Source organism: Marmota marmota, unplaced genomic scaffold (genome assembly GCF_001458135.2).
Source record: "Marmota marmota marmota unplaced genomic scaffold, marMar, whole genome shotgun sequence".
Classification (NCBI taxonomy): domain Eukaryota; kingdom Metazoa; phylum Chordata; class Mammalia; order Rodentia; family Sciuridae; genus Marmota; species Marmota marmota.
In genome coordinates this window covers 443,042-465,279 of record NW_026005674.1, presented here as the reverse complement: position 1 = coordinate 465,279, position 22,238 = coordinate 443,042, and the positions used below count along the sequence as shown (strand labels likewise).

Here is a 22,238-nt window from a genome sequence, read left to right as displayed (position 1 = left end):
AGCACATTAAAGATCATTCAAGCCCCACGTGGTGGTGAACGCTGGTAATCCCAGAGACTTGGGAGACTGAGGCTGGAGGATCAAAAGTTCCAGGCCAGCCTCAGTGACTTAGAGAGGCCTCAAAATAAAAAAAAAAAAGTAAAGAGATCTGGGGATGCATCTGAGTGGTAAACCACCCCTGGGTTCAATTCCCAGTATAAAAAAAAATCATTCATTAACCTCTATTCAATATAGTTCTGGAAATCCTAACCAGAGCAATTAGGCAAAAGAAGGAAACAAGAGGCATCCATATATGAAATGCAGTTAAATTGACTCTGTTTTCTAAGTTAAATTGATTGTGTCCAATAGAGGTAACCTTTCTTTTCTTATAAGAATAAAATATTTAATGCTATAGCTACGGCTGCCTAACAAAGCAAATATTTGTTAAATGAATAAATTGACAAATGGATGAAGGAATGTGGAGTTCTCAGTTCTCTCAAAACCCAATTATGTTATTTTTTCTTCTTAACCAATTAGGAGAAGGGTCTTTTAACATAATAATATAACAAAACTGTTCATGTGATGTTGCCGAACAACAATGGAGCTCTGTGGCAGAACACAAGTAAACCTGGTAGTAAAATGTATCTTCTTACCTAAGAAACTGAAAACAGAGAAGAAAATGAGGAGAAAAATTGCTTCTTCCTTTCTTTAACTGTAATAATAAGAAAGGTAAGACTGAGCTAGTTGAAATGTAATGTGTAAAAAAGTGAATTTAAGACATTTTATTGGGACTCCGGTTGTTCTCACCTCCTCCTTGGTCATAAATGTCAACCTAAACCCCCAAATTATCAGGTTATACAATTCAATACTACTTTTTTGGCCTCTTATTTCCTATCTCCATCAAATTGTGAAATTCTCCAATTTTAAGCCCTTATTTCCTTTCCCTTTTTAATTAAAAAATGAGCTTATTGCAGAAATTTGGGTATATCCCAAGTCTCTTGGAAGGGAAGATAATCAAGCTTGTGAGCCCAGATCCAAGAAATTGCACCAGCAATGGCACTGATGACACTGCTGAGCTCTACGTTTTCCCCTGCTGATGCTGAGACTGGATTCCAGGCCCTACTGTGACTGCTCCCCAAAGCTGAATAATTGGCCACTGACTTGAGTAGAAAAGGATGCCACAAAATGCAAGCTTGCTCAGACTGCTCTTGTGTAAGGTGAACTTTCAAGTCAGAGCATCTAGTGCTACAACCAGGTTCTATGCCTACATTCTAGGTGTAAGGGAGCCTGGGGAAGTGGGCTTTTATTTTCCCACTTTGGAGGTAGCAGTAGCAATGCAGAAATCCTCATAATTTATGATATAGTTCAAAGACCCTTGGTAGTTGCGTTGTATGCTTATCTTGAATAGATAGTGAGTCAGTCAGGTTTTGGAAATCATACAAATTACGAAATGTTTTATTTTCATAATGATAATTAGCAAAATTTTTTATTTAGAGCAAACAACAAAACTTTTTGGTACTTATTGGAAACAACAAACAGGTTTCACAGAACACAATATTTTCCAAGTTAATTTGTACATTTTGAATGACTATTGGCCTCAAGACAGACAATATTTACTAAAATGAGTTAAGATGTTAAAAATTTATCTGTGAAAGTATAGAAGACAACAAAATTGTAAAGAGCGGCTCTTCTACTCAAATATGCAGTAAAATCAATACAATATTGTTTAATTCACAAAAATATTTATATATAATAAAGAGAGTTGAAAGAATAGAATATAAATAGAAATTTATGTATTTATTTTATAATTCTGTGGGTTCATTAAAATAATAGGTCAGTGAGAGAAAATTTCAGAAAATTATGTTAAAATATTTCACTGGGGTGAAACTTAAAAAGAAACAAATATAATTCACATGTTATTGTTGTCTGCTTGAATGGCCTGAGAACAAGGAGGTAAAAGAGCTAATTGTGAGTCATTTATGATTATGTCTTAATTACCTGAACTGCTTAAGCTTTGTTACCACAACATTAACAGCTCATATTCAGCTTACTTGCTATAAGGTTTGCATAGAAAAAAGGCTTGAAAATTTGAAATACAAAGGACTTGAGAAAATGTTTTTGCCATCATAAAACAGAATTGTAATACTTATAAAGCTTTTCATAAAATAAGAAATATGTAAAGCTAAAATAAATAATATGGAAAATAAGTATTGTGAATATGTTTAATTTCTTGAGATATCAAATATTTGAAAAAAATTACAAAAGGTAAAATATTGCTATTATTTTAAAAAGTCCCTGCAATTTAAATGCTGTATCTGTATTTTTGTGTTGCAGGCACCTGTTATGACTTCAATCAGCTAATAGTTCTCTATGAATATTTGTTGCATGAATTAACAAAATTGTGGTAACAAAATGGTAACAAAATTATCAAATATTTTTGGAAAGAAATATGGTCTCAAGAGCACTGAACAATTTGTGCACTTTGATTTCACAACCCATACTTTGAAATTATGAAGAGCTTCTGCTTTCAGCTTTACTTATAAGAGTGAAAAATTGAAAATAAGTAGCATATGTGAAAAAGGTAAATGATGACTTGTATTTTCAGATTAGTTTAATTGAATATGATGCATTAAAGAAAATTAGCATAGTAAAACTATGTGGTTAAACATAGTAATGACCTACAAATTTAAACCAGTATGCAAAACTGGTATATATGAAGATAAAACTTAAGATGAATATTTAAACTTAAATAGATTAAAATGAAAATAGTTGTTTGGTAGGTGAAACTGTGGGTAAATATTATCACTTTTTATTCTTATTGTTGTAATTTTAGTTATACAAAAGTTTTTGAAACATATGCTATGATTTTTTTTTTCAAAAAATATTTCAATGAATAAAATGTTCAATAAATTAAGGGAAAAGTTTATTCAATGACAATGGTTATATTACACGTTTATCTACAGGAAGTAATTCTATTGCTTCATTAACTTCACAAATTGAGGGATCCAATTACCAAAAAGTTCCTTGCATGTAATATTGAACAACCACTAACAACAGGACAAAAGTGTATTTTTCCCAGTGAATTCTCTGTCCCAAAGTAAGTTTCTTAGCGCACCCTTCATGGCCTCATTCCTCAGACTATAGATAATAGGGTTGAGTGTTGGAGGTATTACTGTGTAAAAGATGGATACCATAAGGTCAAATGCAGATGGAGAATCTGAAGTTGGTTTTAGATATGCACAGATGCCTGTAGAGAGAAAAAAAAATGAGACAACAAAGAGGTGGGGCAAGCAGGTAGAGAATACCTTAGACCGGCCTTCAGCAGAGGGTATCCTTAGAACTGTGGAGAATATGTGAACATAGGAGAGGGCAATGGAGATGAAGCTGGCTAATGCCACCACAGATATGAAAGCAGCTACTCCGATCACTCCTAGGTAATCATTGGAACAGGAGAGCTTCAGTAATTGGGGGACATCACAGAAAAATTGATGGATTATTTTCACCCTACAGAATGTGATAGAAAATGTGGCTGCTGTGTATAAGATTCCTGAGATGCCTCCCCTCACCCACGCAGCTATCACAGCCCATCTACAATTTCTGAGATCCATGATGACCTCTTAGTGCAGTGGGAAGCAAATGGCTGTATAACGGTCATAAGACATAACTGTAAGAATAGCTATCTCAGTCCAGGCCAAAGATGTGAAGAAGAAAACCTGCAGTATGCATTGGCCATATGAAACATAGTTATCATCCATCAGTGAATTGTCAATGGCCTGGGGGACTGTGACGGAAATGAAGGAGAGGTCCAGAAGGGAAAGTTGCTTCAAGAAGTAATACATTGGAGATTGGAGGTGCTACTCCAGTGTTGTGATGGTGATAATGATGAAGTTTCCTGTCAAAGCCACTAGGTACAACACCAAGAAGAGCAAAGCATACAAGATCTGCAGTTTGCGATCATCAGAAAACCCCAAGAGGAGGAATCCATTCCTTGTGGTTACGTTTGTCAAAATCATTTGGAAAATGCAAATCTGGTAGCATCTGGAAAATAAAAAAAAATATGGGAAATGTAATAGTGTGGTGAGCCGCTTCTGCCACTGTGGTGAGCCGCTTCTGCCGTTCGTGCAGACTATGGTCGCCATTACAAGATGGCGCTGGCTCCGCTGTGGTCTGTGACAAACAACTCCTTATTTGGGAGAGTTGGCACATGATTTTTCACCACCCTATGAGAAAGCTCCACGTGGCAGCTTTGCATTGGGGCTTGAGATGCTTTATTAAGGCTGGGAGGGGCATCCGGGGGGAGAAGAAGAACTATCAAGGGCCTGAATAAACTGCTGAAAGAAGATTCCTGAGTTGCGTCTTCCTTGCGGGCAAGGGATCGCGACAAGTGGTGCTGAAACCCGGGAACCAGAACTTTCAGCAGTCAGGGGTGGTGCACCGGTTAGTCCCAAGTAAGTGGGATCCGCGACCAAAGCGGGGCAGCTCCTCTGTAAAGAAAGAGAGAGCATTACATTTTATTGCAGCTGCACTGTGTACTTTCGCTTTTACTTTCGCTTTTGTTTTCTGTGTTTCTTTTGTTGTGTCATTTTGCTTTTGTTTTTTGTGCTTCTTTTGTTGTTGTGTCATGGGTGCCGCACCTTCCAGTCCGCTTCTTCTGGCCCTAGATGGCCTGTTACGTTCTAAGGGTCTGGAAGTGAAACATAGTACTTTACAGAGATTTTTACAGAAGGTAGATATCGCTGCACCGTGGTTTGCATTTTCGGGCAGCCTTACTGTACCTAGTTGGGATAAATTAGGCAAAGATCTTGACTTTGCTTCTGAGCAGGGCATATTAGAGGGTGGGGTGATACCCCTTTGGAAAATGGTCCGTAGTTGCCTTACAGATGGCAGATGTCAGGAAGCACTTACTAAAGGACAGGAAGTTCTAGAGCAATTACATGAGGAGAAATCGGAGACGGCAGGAAGTGAGGTGCCTCAGGAGGATGGGAGTGTGCGGAGCGTGAAACAGGGGAGGAGACGATTGTCTCCAGATCTCAGTATGCTGCGCACACCCCCATGTGAAAGTGGGTCAGAGGAAGAGGAGGATGAGGAGGAAGAGCTCGGGAGGCTGTCTCGTCAGCTAGAGAGTTTAGCTATAGGAGAAGGGAACAGAAATAAACAGGGGCTCAAGAAAAGCGATCCCCCGGATCCACCGCCGTATGGTGGAGGTGTTTCGGGGCGGGCTTTCCATGCCCAAACGTGGAGGGCTGTTAACGCTGAGATGGGTCTTGCTTATCCAGTTTTTCAGGATGACAATAGGGGAAGATTCCATGAACCCTTAGATTTTAAAATTGTGAAGACCCTGGCGGAGTCTGTGCGCACTTATGGGGTGGATGCCGCCTTCACACTAACTCAGGTGGAGAGTCTGTCTAGATACTGCATGACTCCCTCTGATTGGGCTAGCCTTGTTCGGGCTTGTGTTTCCCCGGGTAAATATTTGGACTGGAGAGCATTTATGCTAGAGGGCGCAATAGAGCAGGCCGCCCAAAACCATGCGGCGGGACACCCCCATTGGGACAAAGATATGCTTTTGGGGCAGGGTAGATTTGCAAATCAACAGACAGGATTTCCTCTTGAGGTATATGATCAAATTAACAACATTTGCATTCGGGCATGGAAGTCGCTTCCAAATAGAGGAGAGGTGTCTGGTAATTTGACCAAGATTCTACAAGGCCCTACAGAACCCTTTTCAGATTTTGTAGCAAGAATGGTGGATGCCGCTGGAAAGATTTTTGGGGATCCTGATAGAGCCATGCCCCTTATCAAGCAATTGGTCTTTGAGCAATGCACCAAGGAATGTAAAGCGGCAATCACTCCTTATAAAAATAAGGGCATAGAAGCATGGATGAAAGTGTGTAGAGAGATTGGAGGACCTTTAACTAACGCAGGTCTTGCAGCTGCTGTCCTTCGGATTGCAAAAGGGGGCAGTCCTGGTGCCGGAATATGCTTCCATTGTGGTCAACCCGGTCATTTCAGACGTGAATGTCCCAAAAAAGACAATTTTACTGGACCCCCTCACGGTGGCCCTTCCAATGGCCTTCGTCAACCGGGGCTGTGTCCTAAATGTAAAAAGGGGAAGCATTGGGCAAGAGAGTGTAGATCAGTGAAGGACATCCATGGACAGCCTATTTCAGCTGGGCCAAAAAACGGCCGAAGGGGCCCCCGACCCCAGGGCCCACAAATATATGGGGCAGTGGAGAATGTCACACCCGAACCCGAGACATGGCCATCTCTGCGCCATCCCATGAGACGCGGAGAGCCACTACAGGTGCCGCGGGATTGGACCTCTGTTCCACCTCCAGACTCGTATTAACACCTAAGATGGGAGTCCAATTGGTGGAAACTGAGTTCAAAGGGCCTTTACCACCTGGCACTGTAGGTTTGCTAATTGGACGTGCATCCTCTATCTTACAAGGTCTTCATGTCTTTCCCGGAGTCATTAGCCCTGATACTGTAGGGGCAGTAAAGGTTATGGTGGAGGCTCCAAAGGGCATTGTGTCTATCTCCCCAGGGGATCGGATTGCTCAATTACTAATTTTGCCTAGCTTACATAATCACTTCCCTGCTGGTACCACTGGAGGGGATTGTGCCTATTTGTCACTAGATATGAGCAATCGCCCCACTTTGGAATTAAGCATAGAAGGTAAATCTATTGTGGGATTGCTGGATACAGGAGCAGACCGTAGTATCATAGCCCTTAAGGACTGGTCTAAGGGATGGCCAATGCAGACTTCTGATCAATCCCTGAGAGGACTTGGATATGCCCAAGCCCCTCAAATCAGCTGTAGACATCTATCTTGGAAGGACCCAGAAGGACACAATGGCACCTTTCAGCCTTATGTACTTGATTTACCTATCTCTTTATGGGGCCGTGATCTGATGACAGACATGGGGTTCACTCTTAGTAATGACTATTCCCCAGTGTCTCAACAGATTATGCAAAATATGGGGTATAGGCCAGGTCTAGGACTAGGTAAACACCTACAGGGGCGTAGGCATCCTGTGCAAGGTCATCAAAAGCTTAACAGATTTGGTCTGGGTTTTTCCTAGGGGCCACTGGGGCTCAAATACCCATAACATGGCTCACCGAGGAGCCTGTTTGGGTGCCTCAGTGGCCTCTTCCCTCGGTTAAATTGGCAGCAGCCCATGATCTAGTCAAAGAACAACTTGACTTGGGTCACATCCAACCTTCTACTTCTCCATGGAATACTCCCATATTTGTTATTAAGAAAAAATCAGGAAAGTGGCGCCTACTGCATGATTTACGAGCAGTTAATGCTCAAATGCAACTTATGGGGCCCATTCAAAGAGGGCTGCCTTTGCTATCCTCTGTTCCTCAGGGCTGGCATATTATTGCTATTGACATTAAAGACTGTTTCTTTTCTATTCCTTTGCATCCTAAAGACTCACAGCGTTTTGCCTTCACCCTTCCCTCGTGTAACCACGAGGAACCAGATCTAAGGTTTGAGTGGGTAGTGTTGCCGCAGGGAATGGCTAATAGTCCCACGATGTGCCAGATGTATGTGGGGAAGGCACTCGCACCTCTCAGACATAAGTATTCCTCCATCAAGATCATTCATTATATGGATGATGTGTTATTGGCAGCTAAGTTAGAGCAGACAGTTAATGAGGCCTATAAAGAATTAGTAAAGCTGTTAGCTCAATATGGGCTACATATTGCACCTGAAAAGGTTCAAACGGGAAATTCTATTGAGTATTTGGGAGCGATAATTGGGTATGACAAATTAAAACCACAAAAAATCACCATAAGAACTCAGGATCTCCAAACTCTAAATGATTTTCAAAAACTGCTGGGAGATATTAATTGGATAAGGGGATATTTACACATTCCTAATGGTGTGCTCCAGCCTTTGTATGCTACCCTTAAGGGTGATCCAGATCTTGCTTCTCCTCGTAGCCTCACCAAAGAGGCTAGAGCGGCCCTTATAACAGTAGAAGATGCTATACAACATGCTACTTTATACAGGCTCCAGAGTAATAAACCTTTCCAGTTATGTGTGCTTGCCACTATGCGGCAGCCTACTGGAGTACTGTGGCAAGATGGGCCTTTACTATGGATCCACCCACATATATCCCCAGGAAAATCCTTAGAATACTATCCTGATGCTGTTGCAGCGTTAGCACTTAAAGGGATTCAACAAAGCATTCAATTTTTCGGACAATCACCTTCTTCTCTTATTATACCCTATACTAAAGCTCAACTTAATGTTTTGTGTGCTACTCTAGACAACTGGGCTATTCTATGTTGCTCGTTTCAAGGGGATATTGATAATCATTACCCTTCCCATCCATTACTCCATTTTGTTAAAGAACATCCCATCATTTTCCCTAAGGTAACTTCACCCAATCCAATTCCGGGGGCTGTTAATATTTTTACTGATGGTTCCAAGTCTGGAATGGGAGCTTATGTAATTAATGATTCTCCCCCTGTTCAGCATCAATTTGCTCCTGGAAATCCACAATGGGTGGAACTGCAAATTGTTATTGAGGTTTTTAAACAGTGTTCTTTTCCTTTTAATCTTATTTCGGACTCCATCTATGTGGTACAAGCACTAAAAGTCCTGGAGGCCGTGGGAGCTATTAGTAATGTCCATAATGTATCTGCTTACTTTAATCAGCTTCAACAGCTTATCTGTAGCCGCACTGCTCCTTTTTATCCAATGCACATCCGGGCTCATACCTCTCTTCCTGGTCCGTTATCACAGGGTAATGCCTGTGCGGACTCAGCCACTAGAGGTCAGTTGATATGCTTGGCTTCCTCCTTAGAGGGGGCTAAATTATTTCACCAGAATTTCCATGTTAATGCTTTAACGCTGCGCAGGCGTTTTTCCATTTCAAGAGCGGATGCTCGTCAGATAGTATTACAATGTCCCCATTGTGTCACATTTCTTCATCCCCCTACTTATGGAGTGAATCCACGGGGATTGAAGCCATTGGTTGTCTGGCAAATGGATGTGACACACATACCTGACTTTGGTAACCTCAAGTATGTACATGTTTCTGTTGATACGTGCTCTGGAGTTATTCATGCTTCTGCTTTATCGGGAGAAAAGGCACGTAATGTTATCACTCATTGCCTAGAAGCATGGGCAGCATGGGGTGCTCCTGCATCCCTTAAGACTGATAATGGACCTGCTTATACTGGAAGACAATTTACATCCTTTTGTTCTACCATGGGAGTGCAACTTACTCATGGTCTGCCTTACAATCCTCAAGGACAAGGCATTGTTGAGCGTGCTCATCGCACCTTAAAGGAAACTTTACAAAAACAAAAAGGGGGAATAGGAGCTGAACACACTCCTAAAGAACGCCTATCCTTGGCTCTCTTTACCATTAATTTTTTGAATTTGGATATTCATGGTCGCTCTGCGGCCGATAGACATGTGTCTCCTCAGCCTTCTGTAATTGGCTATGTTAAGTGGAAGGATGTTCTTACGGGCCAATGGAACGGCCCCGACCCCGTGCTGACATGGGCACGAGGATCTGTATGTGTTTTTCCCCAGGATCGCACGGAACCGTTGTGGGTCCCTGAACGCCTGACAAGAAGAGTCTTGACATCAACCGACCAGCAACAAGAGATACCACAGCAATCCCGTGATGAGGATCTTCACTCTGCTACGTGCTCTGGTTCTGGTGCTGGTGCCGATGGCACAGACGACACCAATGCAGTGGTGGGCAGTGGCACGGGCTTGGCCAATGCCGATGCCGGTTCATAGTAATTCTAGTGTCCTCCCCACTCTTTTCTCTACCTCATGTGAGATGTCTGCTCCCTGTGCCTCTCCTAGAGGGGACATGGAGAGCATTTTTAATCAATCTCAAGTTAATCTCACAGGAGTGTTTTGTTTCAGCCTTGGAAACGCTAATTGCATCAGCCTTAAGACCAAAAATTTGACTAACTGGGAGGACCCATTGCGGTCCAGTCAGGTCTCAGGGAACATTATCAGTGCCGTACTGAGCCAAGTAGTTTCAGGGAAGCAATCAGGTTCAGGGACCCCCGCAAATAGCTCTGCTTTAAACATAACTACCTTGGCTATTATCTCCAAGGTACTAATCCCAGTGCCTCCTTCTTCTAATAGTACTTACAATGCCACTCATTTCAAGGCCTCCCCTTACTGTACTCCTAATCTTGGTTTCCCCCCAACATTTACGCCTTGTCAGGATCATTCTTGGGAGAAACATCAAGTTGCTAAAGGTTTCTCCTTTTCCCCCTCTCTTAAGAGGTATGTTTATAACTTTAACAACAGTGCCAACTCCTCTACAGGAGTAGGTTGGTCCTGGTTTCAATGGCTGATTTCCAATGAGAAGGGGGCTTCAGCTGATATTTCTGCATTGGCTCAATTGCTGGGAGTCAAAAGCTGGCTGGCTAATGTTTCTGGCACTGTTAAGGAGAATGAACGAGGTAATAGACTTACATCTGTTTCATTCAACTCTTTGCTATATAATGCCACATTGCCCCCTGCAATGGTCTGCGTCCAATCCCCGTTCTTGCTCCTTTTGGCTAATGACACCTCGTCGGGGATGCTGGATTGTTCTAGTATTACCTGTCTCTTATCTGAGTGTTGGAATGGTTCTTGGACTGTAGCAGTGGTTATGAAAATTCCAACTTTTGTCCCAATCCCAGTCACTGCGGACCCAGATAAATTCCCCATTGTTGAACTACTTAGAGTCCGCAGGGATTTTGGAATTACGGCAGCTATAGTGACAGCTGTGGCAGTGTCTGCTGCTGCAGCGGTTACGGCCGGAGTGGCCATGGCCAGTCAAGTACAAACTGCTGCCACCATTAATCAAGTTGTTCAACAAACTTCCACCATACTTGAATCCCAAAATACAATTAATCAACATATTTTGTCAGGGATTTTAGCTGCCAACCAAAGAATAGATTTACTCCAAGCTCAGGTAGAAGAATTGGCTGACTTGGTGCTTTTGGGTTGTGTTGACCAACGTGCACATTTATGCATAACCTCTGTCAGATTTAATGATTCCAGGAATGCCTCCCGCATCATTGGCGAATATTTGGCCGGAAATTGGTCCATGGCAGCGGAAGACATGATCCAGTCTCAACTAACCCAGATAGCTGTCTTGAACAGTACCCGTGTCGATCCCGTGACTTTGGGTCAATTCACCGATTGGATATCTTCTGCTTTTTCCTTCTTCAAAGAGTGGGTGGGGGTAGGCATCTTTGGTGCAATGTGTTGCTTCGGTATGTTCCTCTGTTTGTGGTTTCTCTGTCGCCTTAAGGCCCGCAGTGCTCATGATAAGGCTATGATCATACAAGCTCTTGCAGCTTTAGAAAATGGCAACTCGCCTCAAGTCTGGCTTGCGCATCTTAAACAGTAAACCTTTGTCATGGTCGTTGCACCCCAAGTTATTATAACATTGCACTGGGATCGACATGACCTTCCTTGCTATTCTCTTAGTGTTGGAAAGCCCTTGCACTCTGCCGGTCTTACTGCCATTGCACGCAGATGGGTTTCCACACTAGTGCTTTTCTATCGTCTTAAAGTCCGTGCCTTTCTTTCAGGGTGCTGTCAACTTGTTTGTCGTTATAAACAGCCACAGTTCAGCCTCAGTTATCCCCCTTCGTCCACCATCGCCACGATACAGGATGCGAGGCAAAGCACTGCACTTGAGTGATCCTTGACGTGGACCTCAAGGAGAGCATGTCCTATTGCATGCGGGTTAGACGCGTCCACTCCCCGCCCCACGAAAAAAGGCGTCGGCTGATATGGTCTCGGATCTGGGGAAGGGCCCTCCTTAAGACTGAGCCATACTATGCAGCCACTTCTGCACAGTGGGATAGGACCTCTACTCTCGCCTGTATTGTTTTAAGAAAACAGAAAGGGGGAACTGTGGTGAGCCGCTTCTGCCACTGTGGTGAGCTGCTTCTGCCGTTCGTGCAGACTATGGTCGCCATTACAAGATGGCGCTGGCTCCGCTGTGGTCTGTGACGAACAACTCCTTATTTGGGAGAGTTGGCACATGATTTTTCACCACCCTATGAGAAAGCTCCACGTGGCAGCTTTGCATTGGGGCTTGAGATGCTTTATTAAGGCTGGGAGGGGCATCCGGGGGGAGAAGAAGAACTATCAAGGGCCTGAATAAACTGCTGAAAGAAGATTCCTGAGTTGCGTCTTCCTTGCGGGCAAGGGATCGCGACATAATAGAAAGACACTAAAATAATCATTCATCCTTTCAACCATTTAAGGACCTGTTATTTATCAGCTGTGTCCTAGATGTTGGGAAATCAATGGTGATAATACATATTTCTTAAGCACATAGAGCTTACAGTTTACCTTAGTAAACTAGTAGTTAGAGTGCAAAACAGGTCCTATTAAGAAAAAGTCATTGTGTTTGCCCCAGGGATAAATGCTATTCCATTTCTACAGGTGAAAACTTTTGCTTTGTTTTTCACCAAAAGAAACACAATAATGAGCTCTTAGGAGTTTTTGAATAGTGCATGAATTACATTTGAGCACACTGGCTTATTTTAGTAGATGAAATGGCCCTTTTTAGAGGAAATTTTGGACATTAAAACATGGGCTTGTTGTGGAACAGTGATCCCTGTTTTCGTTCTAGCAAACAATATGGTCATTACAGTGAGAAGCCAAGAGCCAAAATGGATAGTGTTATTGCTCTTCCAGTTAATACTGTATCTAATGGACATGTTGAAATCAAGAACAAAAATACTTTTACAAAGTAAATACTTAAATACCACTAACAGATTAAGTGTCTAATTTAATTACATGAGATATTTTCTGATTCTAACAACTTCTATTTATATCTTCATTTTATTGAACTTGTTGAAGCTATCAAATAGTTATTGATCACTTATTACAAGCAAAGACACTTGTAAAGAAAGAGACTGAATGCCCTGAGGTGGTTTTTAAACATGGAAGGAAAAATACTCAAATATACAACTTCAGAAAGAGATTTGTGGAATAAAGCAATCTACATTTCAGAGAATGGAAAAACCAAGTTTGGGTTCATGACCTGGGCTTTTGATCTTTATTAGATGGAAATATCCAAGCATTCATTCTCCCCTTAACCAAAATGCACATTGGTATGTGATGACTGATGAGACATTACTTATGATTCTCTTATATTCCTGCACATTTTTCCTTTCTTTTCTTAGTACTAGGCAAACTGGGGAAATTGCTCTATTAGTTTTTGTGGACCTTATTCTAAACCACATGAAATCTCACTGTGTGTGTGTGTGTGTGTGTGTGTGTGTGTGTGTGTGCATGCAATTCATCTTAGATATATGTGGGAGAATCCTAAGACTTGTGGTGAGCACTCTCTCCCCATTCCTTATCAGTCTACCTTTTATTAAACCATCTAATGCCAATCTCTCCTGCTGACCAGCCAGACTTCTGCTGCCTCTGTTTCATGAAACTTCTCTTTCAAAAAGAATGCATCTAAGGATCCTATTTCTATATTCTGCTGCTTTTATACTATAATAAAAATGGCTGTTAAAGTAACTAAAATATTTTTAACTTGTTTTAGTTGCCACAGTTGAAAGCCTCGTTTCTCTTACTCTGTGAACATGAATTCCAAATTTAATTTAATCTACCTATAGTGTCCTCAAATTTTTTGATTTCTTAACATCTCATACCACATAATAGCAGAGAAAATTAAGACTGAAGTTATACTTCTAACAGAATTTCTCTAGTCCAAGTTCTGTTTTATTGTTTCATTTTCTCCTGTACTGATAAAATTATAAACAGCATGATTAACCATACTTAATTTTGATTCATTTAATATTTTAATCTGCCAAAAGCACATATGTAGTTATCAACAGACGGGGAAGCAAAAAAATAATAACAATTTTGAGCATTCATTTTAATAAAACAGACACCATACTAGAGTACATAAAAATATATATCATTTAATTCACACAGGTATTTTTATCTTCTTGGAGTTAAGCATCTTAATCTTCATTTATACAGGAAAAAATTAATGCCCAGAATGCTTAAGTAACAGAATTGAGGTCGAGTTCCAAACCCTTGACTTTTGTAGTTCATACCACTTTCTTACATCTAAAAATCTATAAAAATTAATTGAAGGCATTAGGAATATTGGATAAAAAGCCACAATTACATTCAGGCTTATTATTCCTACAGACACCAGAGATTATTTGAAGAAGTGTTTTACAGATGCTTTATTTATGTAAACAGATAAAATATTAACCTTTCCCAATTTACTGGTTTTCCTTAAGTGGCTCATTATTTTAACACATTTATGTGAATTAAATATATGGATTTTATTAATCTGCTTATTTTCTGGGAACAAAAATTCCTTTCCTGAAAGAATGATACTCTTGCTTTTTCCAAACTCAATTTGAAGAACATAAGGTTCTGTCAAAAATTTCATAAAAGCTTACTCTCTTTTCTTATCCAAGATTGGAAAACTCACCACAGGTGTCTTTTGTATGCAGTAGCTCTTAAAATTGATCACCAACTTCTCTGACACTTCTCATCTGTAATCACACATATTTAAAATATATCTCATTTCCCTCGAGAATGTGTGTGTGTGTGTGTGTGTGTGTGTGTGTGTGTGTGTGATTTGGAAGGGGAGCGGGGAACATCTTTCAAAATGAAAACTTGAACTTAATAATAACTAATTAATAAATATACTTCATTGTCTCTACCCCTGGGACTTGGAGTAATTAACATTTCCACACAAAGAAATGGTTTAGTAAGCTGCAGTAGATGTTTGTTGTCCCTGCCTCAGTGGTTCTCAAACTTTAGTAGACATGTGAATCACCTGGAGAGCTTGTTAAGACACAGGAACCTAAGAACTACACTCAGAAATTCTGATTCAGAAAGGCTCAAGTGATCCCCAGGAATTTGAGTGCCTACCATGCTCCCAGGTGTTGCTGCCGATCTGAGTACCATGCATGGAGAACCACCTTACTAGCTAAATCATGTATTTCTAAAATAAACAGGAAACCTTGAACTTTAAAAAAAATGAATATTTAATTTCAGTCTTCCTGGAATATTAGAAATAAATGTTTATGTTTGAAATTGAAGCCTACCTCCTGAATCTCAGGTTTTGAACAACTATTTTGGTCATTCATTATGATTAGTAACAATAGTAAAAAAAAAAAAAAGTCTACAAGGCCATCCTAAAACAAATGTAGCAACTACCTGAAATCCTCTCAGGTGTCCCAGTCTATTAAAATTTATTATTGAAATCTTTACAATAACTTTCAAAGTAATTGAAAATAAATGTAAGCCCACAATGTACTTTTGGTAATTTCTGAATTCTCTTACCATCTTTTATGGACATCGTTAATATTTTTTAGAAATGACCATGTGACCAAAGATTTTCTCTAAAGCTATGTGGATACATACTTGTTATATTTTAAAGGCTGCATAGCATTCTGCTCAGATTACAAATACAGCTTGCAGTTTTCTTTTCAGTTTTTAAACAAGTTTTATTGAGTGCCTGTTTTGAACCATGCACTTTTCTATTTTGTGTCATAAATAACATTTTTCCATGTTTTTTTTTAATGCAACCATTATTCCATTCATGTAAACATATAAATGGCTCTGTTAATATTTTTCTTTATTATAAATAAAGACTTGTGCTAGCATGATCAGTCTTATAGATATTGTATTTTCTAACAGTTGATCTTTCCTTAAAATTAAATTGAGATGAGGTTATTTTAGAAAAATTTTATAATTTTCAAATATTGACCATTTTTTTAAAATTTTCATGAAATATTATATTGCTCCCAGCATTATTTTCTCTGATCTCACCAACACAAGGAATTTATCATTTGTTATTTTTTGTGCTAGATAATATAAAACATGTTGTGTAATATGTAATCATGTAGCTATTAAAGTCAGATTGCTCAAGTTTGGATTCTGGTTCTATCATTTACTTTTTATGAAGAAACTTTGAATAATTCATCTTTCTGCATCTTTGATTTCTTATCTGAAAAAATGAGCATATTGATTAGATAATTCATGAAGAATGTTCAGCAGAGACTCATAATTAATTAGGCACTTAAGAATAAGTGTTATGACCATTGATGTTTTATTTAAAATGTTACCACCCAAAATTTTTACAAAAAAAGGAACATAGGAAACACTTTCTAATTTTTTTAGGAGGCCAGTATAAACTTGAAAACAAAGTTAGACAAAAACAGTGTACACATAAATATAAAAGGGAAAAATAACTTTGTACAAATGCATACAGAAAAATTTGATAAAATTTAACATCCATCCATAATAAAATGATTAAATTACTTAAAATTGAAAAGGGGACTTTTTATCTGACAAAGGGAATCCTAACAGAATCTATGGTATTCATCATACTTAATAAGGAAATATTTAATATTTTCTTGTGATTATAGAAATAAGAATGACCACTAACAACATTTCTACTGGACAGTTCAATAGTATAAGAAAAGTCACAAAGAATTTATAAAATTTGGAAACAAATGACATGGTTTTGTGCATCAAAAGTTGTAATATTCAGAAGTAAATTTAATAATGCACAGAAAAACCTTTCCAAAAATAATGAAATTTTACTTAAAGAATTTAAAGAACACATAAATATTGATATTGCCTTGATAATAGTTGAGGAGTTGATATATTTAGTAAGTTAATTTTTTCTTTTTTGATATGTAGACATAGTGAAATTCTTGATAATTTAAAAAGATGATGTACTGATTCTGAAACTCATGAAGAAGTGGAAGAGTGTAAGATACTCATAAAATGTTTGAAGAACAAAATAAAGATATTTGTTTCATTAGGTAGGTAGATTTATAATGCATGATAATTAGGATGGCTTTGTATTAACAGACGGCTAGACAGATCAGTGTAAGAGAATAAAGGATTCTGAGTAGATTTTCATAAACACAGACATTGTGATTCTGTAAAGTGTATTGGGACATTAGTTAACTATATAAAAAAATAACTGAAATCTATCTGACTTTTTATTCAAGAATCAATTCCAGGTAGAAAAGAGATTTCTACAATAAACCCAAAACTTCAAAACATACCTATAAGAGATTATCTTTTTGCCTTTGTGTGTAGGAATAATTTCTTGATTCAAGAAAGCAAAGTATTTACCACAAAGGAAAAAAAAAAGATTTCAGTAAATGACACAATAAAAACATGTGCACATCAAAAGAAACTATAATGTCAGTGGAATATCAAGCAATTGAATGGAAGAGTGACAGAAATGAATGAAAGAGAATAAAAACTGTATGATGATTTAATTTATACAGAAAAAATACTTGCAAATCCATGCACATTTACAATGAAAAGCTTAACAAAACTGTCACTTTCTTAAGTGACAAAGGTTTGATATTATATATCACTGAGACATAAAACGGGTGACATCCTGTTGTTTGTGGAGCCAGAGGACATTATGTGGAGTGAAATAAACCAAGCACAGAAAGAAAAACGTTCTCATTCATTTGCAAAAGCTAAAAAGTAGATTATATGGAGGTACAGAGTACAATAGAGGTCCATAGAGGATGGAAAGAACAAGGCAGAGGAGGAGTAGCTAGAGGGTGGATAATGGGCACCAGTACACAGTCAGAGGAAAGAAAGTAGTTTGGATGCTATATGATACAGTAGGGCAATCCTAATCTACAACAATTAATTCAACATTTCAAAGTAAGTAGATGAGAAGAGTTTGAAGGTTCCCAGGACACAGAAATAATAATATTTGAGGAGATGGAAATGCTAATTGCCTTGGTCTAATTATTATAAACGATCCCACAAACAGGTACAAATATATATGTCAATTAAAGACTAAATAAAGATGCAAATAATTCCTATAAATTGATGAGAAGAAAATGACCCAAGTGAGAATGGTTAAACTCCAAAAAGCAGTATCAATTAGCCACTAAATACTGAATAAGGATTTTTAATGAAAAGGGAACAAATAAATCAAAGCTACAGTGTGGTATTTGTTTTATACCTCTAAGTATTCTCAGAGCAATGCTAAGTTAGGTGAGTATGTAAAATTATGTGAACTCATAGAGTCATTGATGGCATAAATTGCTAAAACTACTTTGGAGAATACTTTCCTATTGCACAGGGAAGTATTATCTGTAAAAGGGGAAAACTGTGACCTTTAGGGGCCATTTATAACAGGTAGTTTAGTGGGGACAGGGGAAGAGAGAAAGCAGCCTGAGCTCCTTGGGGAAAAAGAACTGCATTCGCAGTGAGTTACATCTTCCAAAATTATTCAAACCCATACTAAAAACTGTTAACAATGATTGTTTTGAGTTGGAATATGAATTTGAGTTGCATTTACTTTTAATATCCCTCCTTAGAATAAACTAAAATGAAAAGAGCCACAGAAGAAGGAAACCTGTTTATAATGCTGCAGATTTTTGGTCTCAAATTTACACCACCCTCATGACATCTTACTAATATACCCCTGTCCATGTGTACTTCAAAATGGAGTGTGTGATCACTAATGGACTGAAAGTGTTCTTTTAAGTTCTTCACGGGCAGAACCTAAGTTTGTGGATATGTGCCAATTTAAACACATGCTTTGGTATGATAATCAATCTGTCAGAATAGCAACTCAAGAAGGGTATGAAAAGTGATAGGATGTGTTGTTGTGTACATACACATTTGCTTTTCACAAAGGAACTGAAGATTTCTCATGCTAAAATCAGGGAATTGCAATGATACATTGAGCACACATAGGGGATAGGAGAATGTGAAAGACAATTCTATTATGAGACTTCAAGTCTAAGGAATGTATAATACCCATGAATAAATATGTTCATGGATTCAGGGATTCATCAAATAGTCTTTAAATCATGACAATGAAAACTAAACATTGTAAACTGGGGTAGGTTAAAATAGTGGATAGTCATTAAAAGATTTTACATGTAGAAATTTTTTATGATATTATAACAAAGGAATTTACTGATCATTATATACAGTGATATTACAAGACAATGTTATATACATACAAACATGCACATCAATAGAAAGGTATTAAACAATACATTAATAAGTAGATAACATATATACCAATGATTATATGGTTTTCTTTTAGACTTTGTTTATTACTCCTCTGGAAATTTTTCACAAATAATATATAACCCGTTTAAATAATATAGGCTTTTTAAAATGTGCATTTGAGAAAAAGAACTGACTGTTGACAAAGCTTCAGGACTACAAAATATGGCACTAAGAAAGTTTCTGTCATCAATTCCATCTTCATACTGGAAGAGGAGAAATGTACAACCTTTAAAAACAAGCATCCAGGCATGGTAGCACATGTCTGTAATCCCAGCAGCAAGGGAGGTTGAGGCCAGAACATTGTAAGTTCAAGGCGAGCTTCAGCAATTTTTTGAGGCTTTAAGCAAATTAGTGAGATGTGGTATCAAAATAAAAAGTAAAAAGGACTGGGTATGGGATCAGTGGTAGCATGCCTCTGAGTTCAATACCCAGTACAAAAAAAACAAAAACAAATAAACAAACAAACGAACAAAAACGAAATAAGCAAGACTCTCACTTCATTCATGTGCATGAATGAATGAAGTGAGAGTCTTGCTTATTTTGTCATAAGCAGAACCATTAATCCCAAAAGTCATAAAATGTGCCCTCTTCCCATTATTAGTAATTTATATTCACATTATTACTAGAACTTTTACTTTGATGTTCTTTAAGTATGAGAGAACCAGTCCAGTTTTTGTGATTCACATGTGCTTTTAAAAAAGAATGTTAAAACATTACCCCAAAATGAATCAGACTTTTAGATCCACAGTATTTGAGCTTATACCCTCATGGATTTGAGCTGTTCATACACTATTTATCTTTGTTCTGTTTCACAGACACAGAAGGCTGCCTGCCTAACTATAAAAATACCTTTTCAAAATCTTTTCTGTGTCAACAGAGGGAATACAAACATTTTTAGTAATGGAAAAGAAGATGCCTGATGGCTATTTCATCAGTAAATTGTAGACATATATTCTCATTTATATGGATGACAAACACAAATACAAACTCACATTTGGGAAACAATAATTTTTATTGAGAGGCATTTATATGGGCTGTGACTCAGAAAAAGCTATTATAATATTTAATAGAAAGGGAAATAGTAAATATACTGAATAGGAAGCGCATGAAAATTTCTTACACACACTAGAGATATTAGTATCCCATAAATAAAGTTGAAATTCTTAATAGCAATCTGATATATAAAACGAGCTTTATGCTGGCCATGTCACAGTTAATTTTACACATACATTATTTTTTATTTCAAACGAATTCCTAAAAGTTGCCTTCAAATAACACTTAAATTGGAGGAAAGAAGGCCAAAGTTCTTAGAAGCAACACATCTTATATTTTGCATAATTATAGTTTAGGAGAACACAAAGAATAGAAAAGTTGAATGGGAGTCCTGAGAAGAAGTGAAACTCACACCTATTGTAGTCAGAAATATAGTAACAATGCTCTTTAATTTGCACAACTCTTTAGAGTTTAAACATTGCCTTAAAATACATTTTTCTCTGAGAAAATTCATCTTTTGACAGCACCTTCTTCAGAGCTGCCTTCATGGCTTCATTTCGCAAGCTATAGATGACTGGATTGAGCGTTGGAGGTATTACAGTGTAGAATATGGAGAACATAAGATCCACAGCTGATGGGGAATCTGAAGGAGGTCTTAGAAACTCAAAGCCCGCGGCTGAGAGGAAGAAGGTGACTACAAATAGGTGTGGTAGGCAGGTGGAGAAGACCTTGGTCCTGCCCTCTGCTGATGGGATTCTCAGCACCATTGAGAAGATCTGAATGTAGGAGAGCACAATGGATATCAGACAGATAAATGCTGTTGAGGTTGTGAATGCAGCCACTGCAATCTCATTCATGAATTCATAAGAACAGGCAAGTTTCAACATTTGAGGGACATCACAAAAAAATTGATGAATAACTCTTTCCCCACATAGAGGAATGGAAAAGTTAACAGTTGTGTGCATGAGCCCAGAGAGGGCCCCCGCCATCCACACAGCAATCACTGCACGCCTGCAAGCACTGGGATTCATAATGGTCTCATACTGCAATGGTTGACAGATGGCAACATACCGGTCATAAGACATCACTGTGAGGATTGCCACTTCTGATGAGGCCAGAGCTATGAAGAAGAAAACCTGAAGAATACACTGACCAAGGGAAATGTACCCACTGTCCATAAGTGAATTTGCAATGGACTGTGGTACTGTGACAGAGATGAAGCAGAGGTCCAGAAGAGAGAGGTGCTTCAAGAAGTAATACATGGGAGAATGCAGACGGTGGTCCAAGGTAATGATGGTAATAATGAGGAGGTTGCCTGTTAAGGCCAGAAGGTATATCACCAAAAAGAGCAGTGCATGTAGAACCTGAAGCTTATGGTCATCAGAAAACCTCATGAGGAGAAATCCACTCTTTGAGGTCAAGTTTACCATGTTCACTCTGATGATTCCAAGTTCAACTCTGTTTAGAAGCTGGAGTACAGTTAGAAAAGAATGTATGGCATTTAACCTAACCATATGTCACATATCTCAATGTCCTCATTCTGGAGCAAATGATATGGCAAGATAAATTTGTCATCCTTATGATTATTACATTCAATTCAGAAAAATCTTTAGCCATTATTCAGAAATAGAAACTTTAAATGTGCTCAATAAGTCATGTGAGTTTTCTGGGGCAGAACTTGAATCATTATAGTTGGAAATATTGGTGGAAATGACTTCACCTTCAGTAGTCAGTGAAAATAACACTGATATACTAGTATCATTTCATTAAGTATTCAAATTGTGCATTGAAACTTCCTTTGTTAACTGTGTGAAATGAAGTAATGAATGTGACCTCATGAATGCATCCAGGAACAGCCCAGTGGCAAACCTAGGGATGTCCATTCAAAGAACAGTCATATTTCTTGTTACTGAAAGACTATTAACATTTTATTAAGATTGCATTTTGTTTGAATGAACTTCACAGAACAATCTTGTAGAGTGAAATAAATCTCAGATTGTGATATCACACTTTATTTCATAAATATGTATAATCATTACCTGTCAACTAAAAATAAATAAATTAAAAAATTGTAACATGCAGGTGCTGCTAATACCAATATCAAATCCTGAGCTTTGGAACTGGAGAGAACTTGCAACTGAGTGATGGTGGCTTGTCCTCAGACAATACCTTTCTACTTTTAAAACTGTAATTTAGGAAGACTTG

General features: G+C 38.4%; 1 protein-coding gene and 1 pseudogene across 1 annotated transcript; both read right to left on the bottom strand.

Moving 5' to 3' along the window:
* Window positions 1-2,968: 2,968 nt before the first annotated feature.
* Window positions 2,969-3,992, bottom strand: LOC107160817 (annotated as a pseudogene).
* A 16,505-nt stretch (window positions 3,993-20,497) lies between these two features.
* On the bottom strand, window positions 20,498-21,463 carry LOC107160828 (olfactory receptor 14J1). The gene has a single exon (XM_015507432.1). The coding sequence runs from the start codon at window positions 21,461-21,463 to the stop codon at window positions 20,498-20,500; it is 966 nt and encodes a 321-aa protein (XP_015362918.1).
* Window positions 21,464-22,238: the final 775 nt, after the last annotated feature.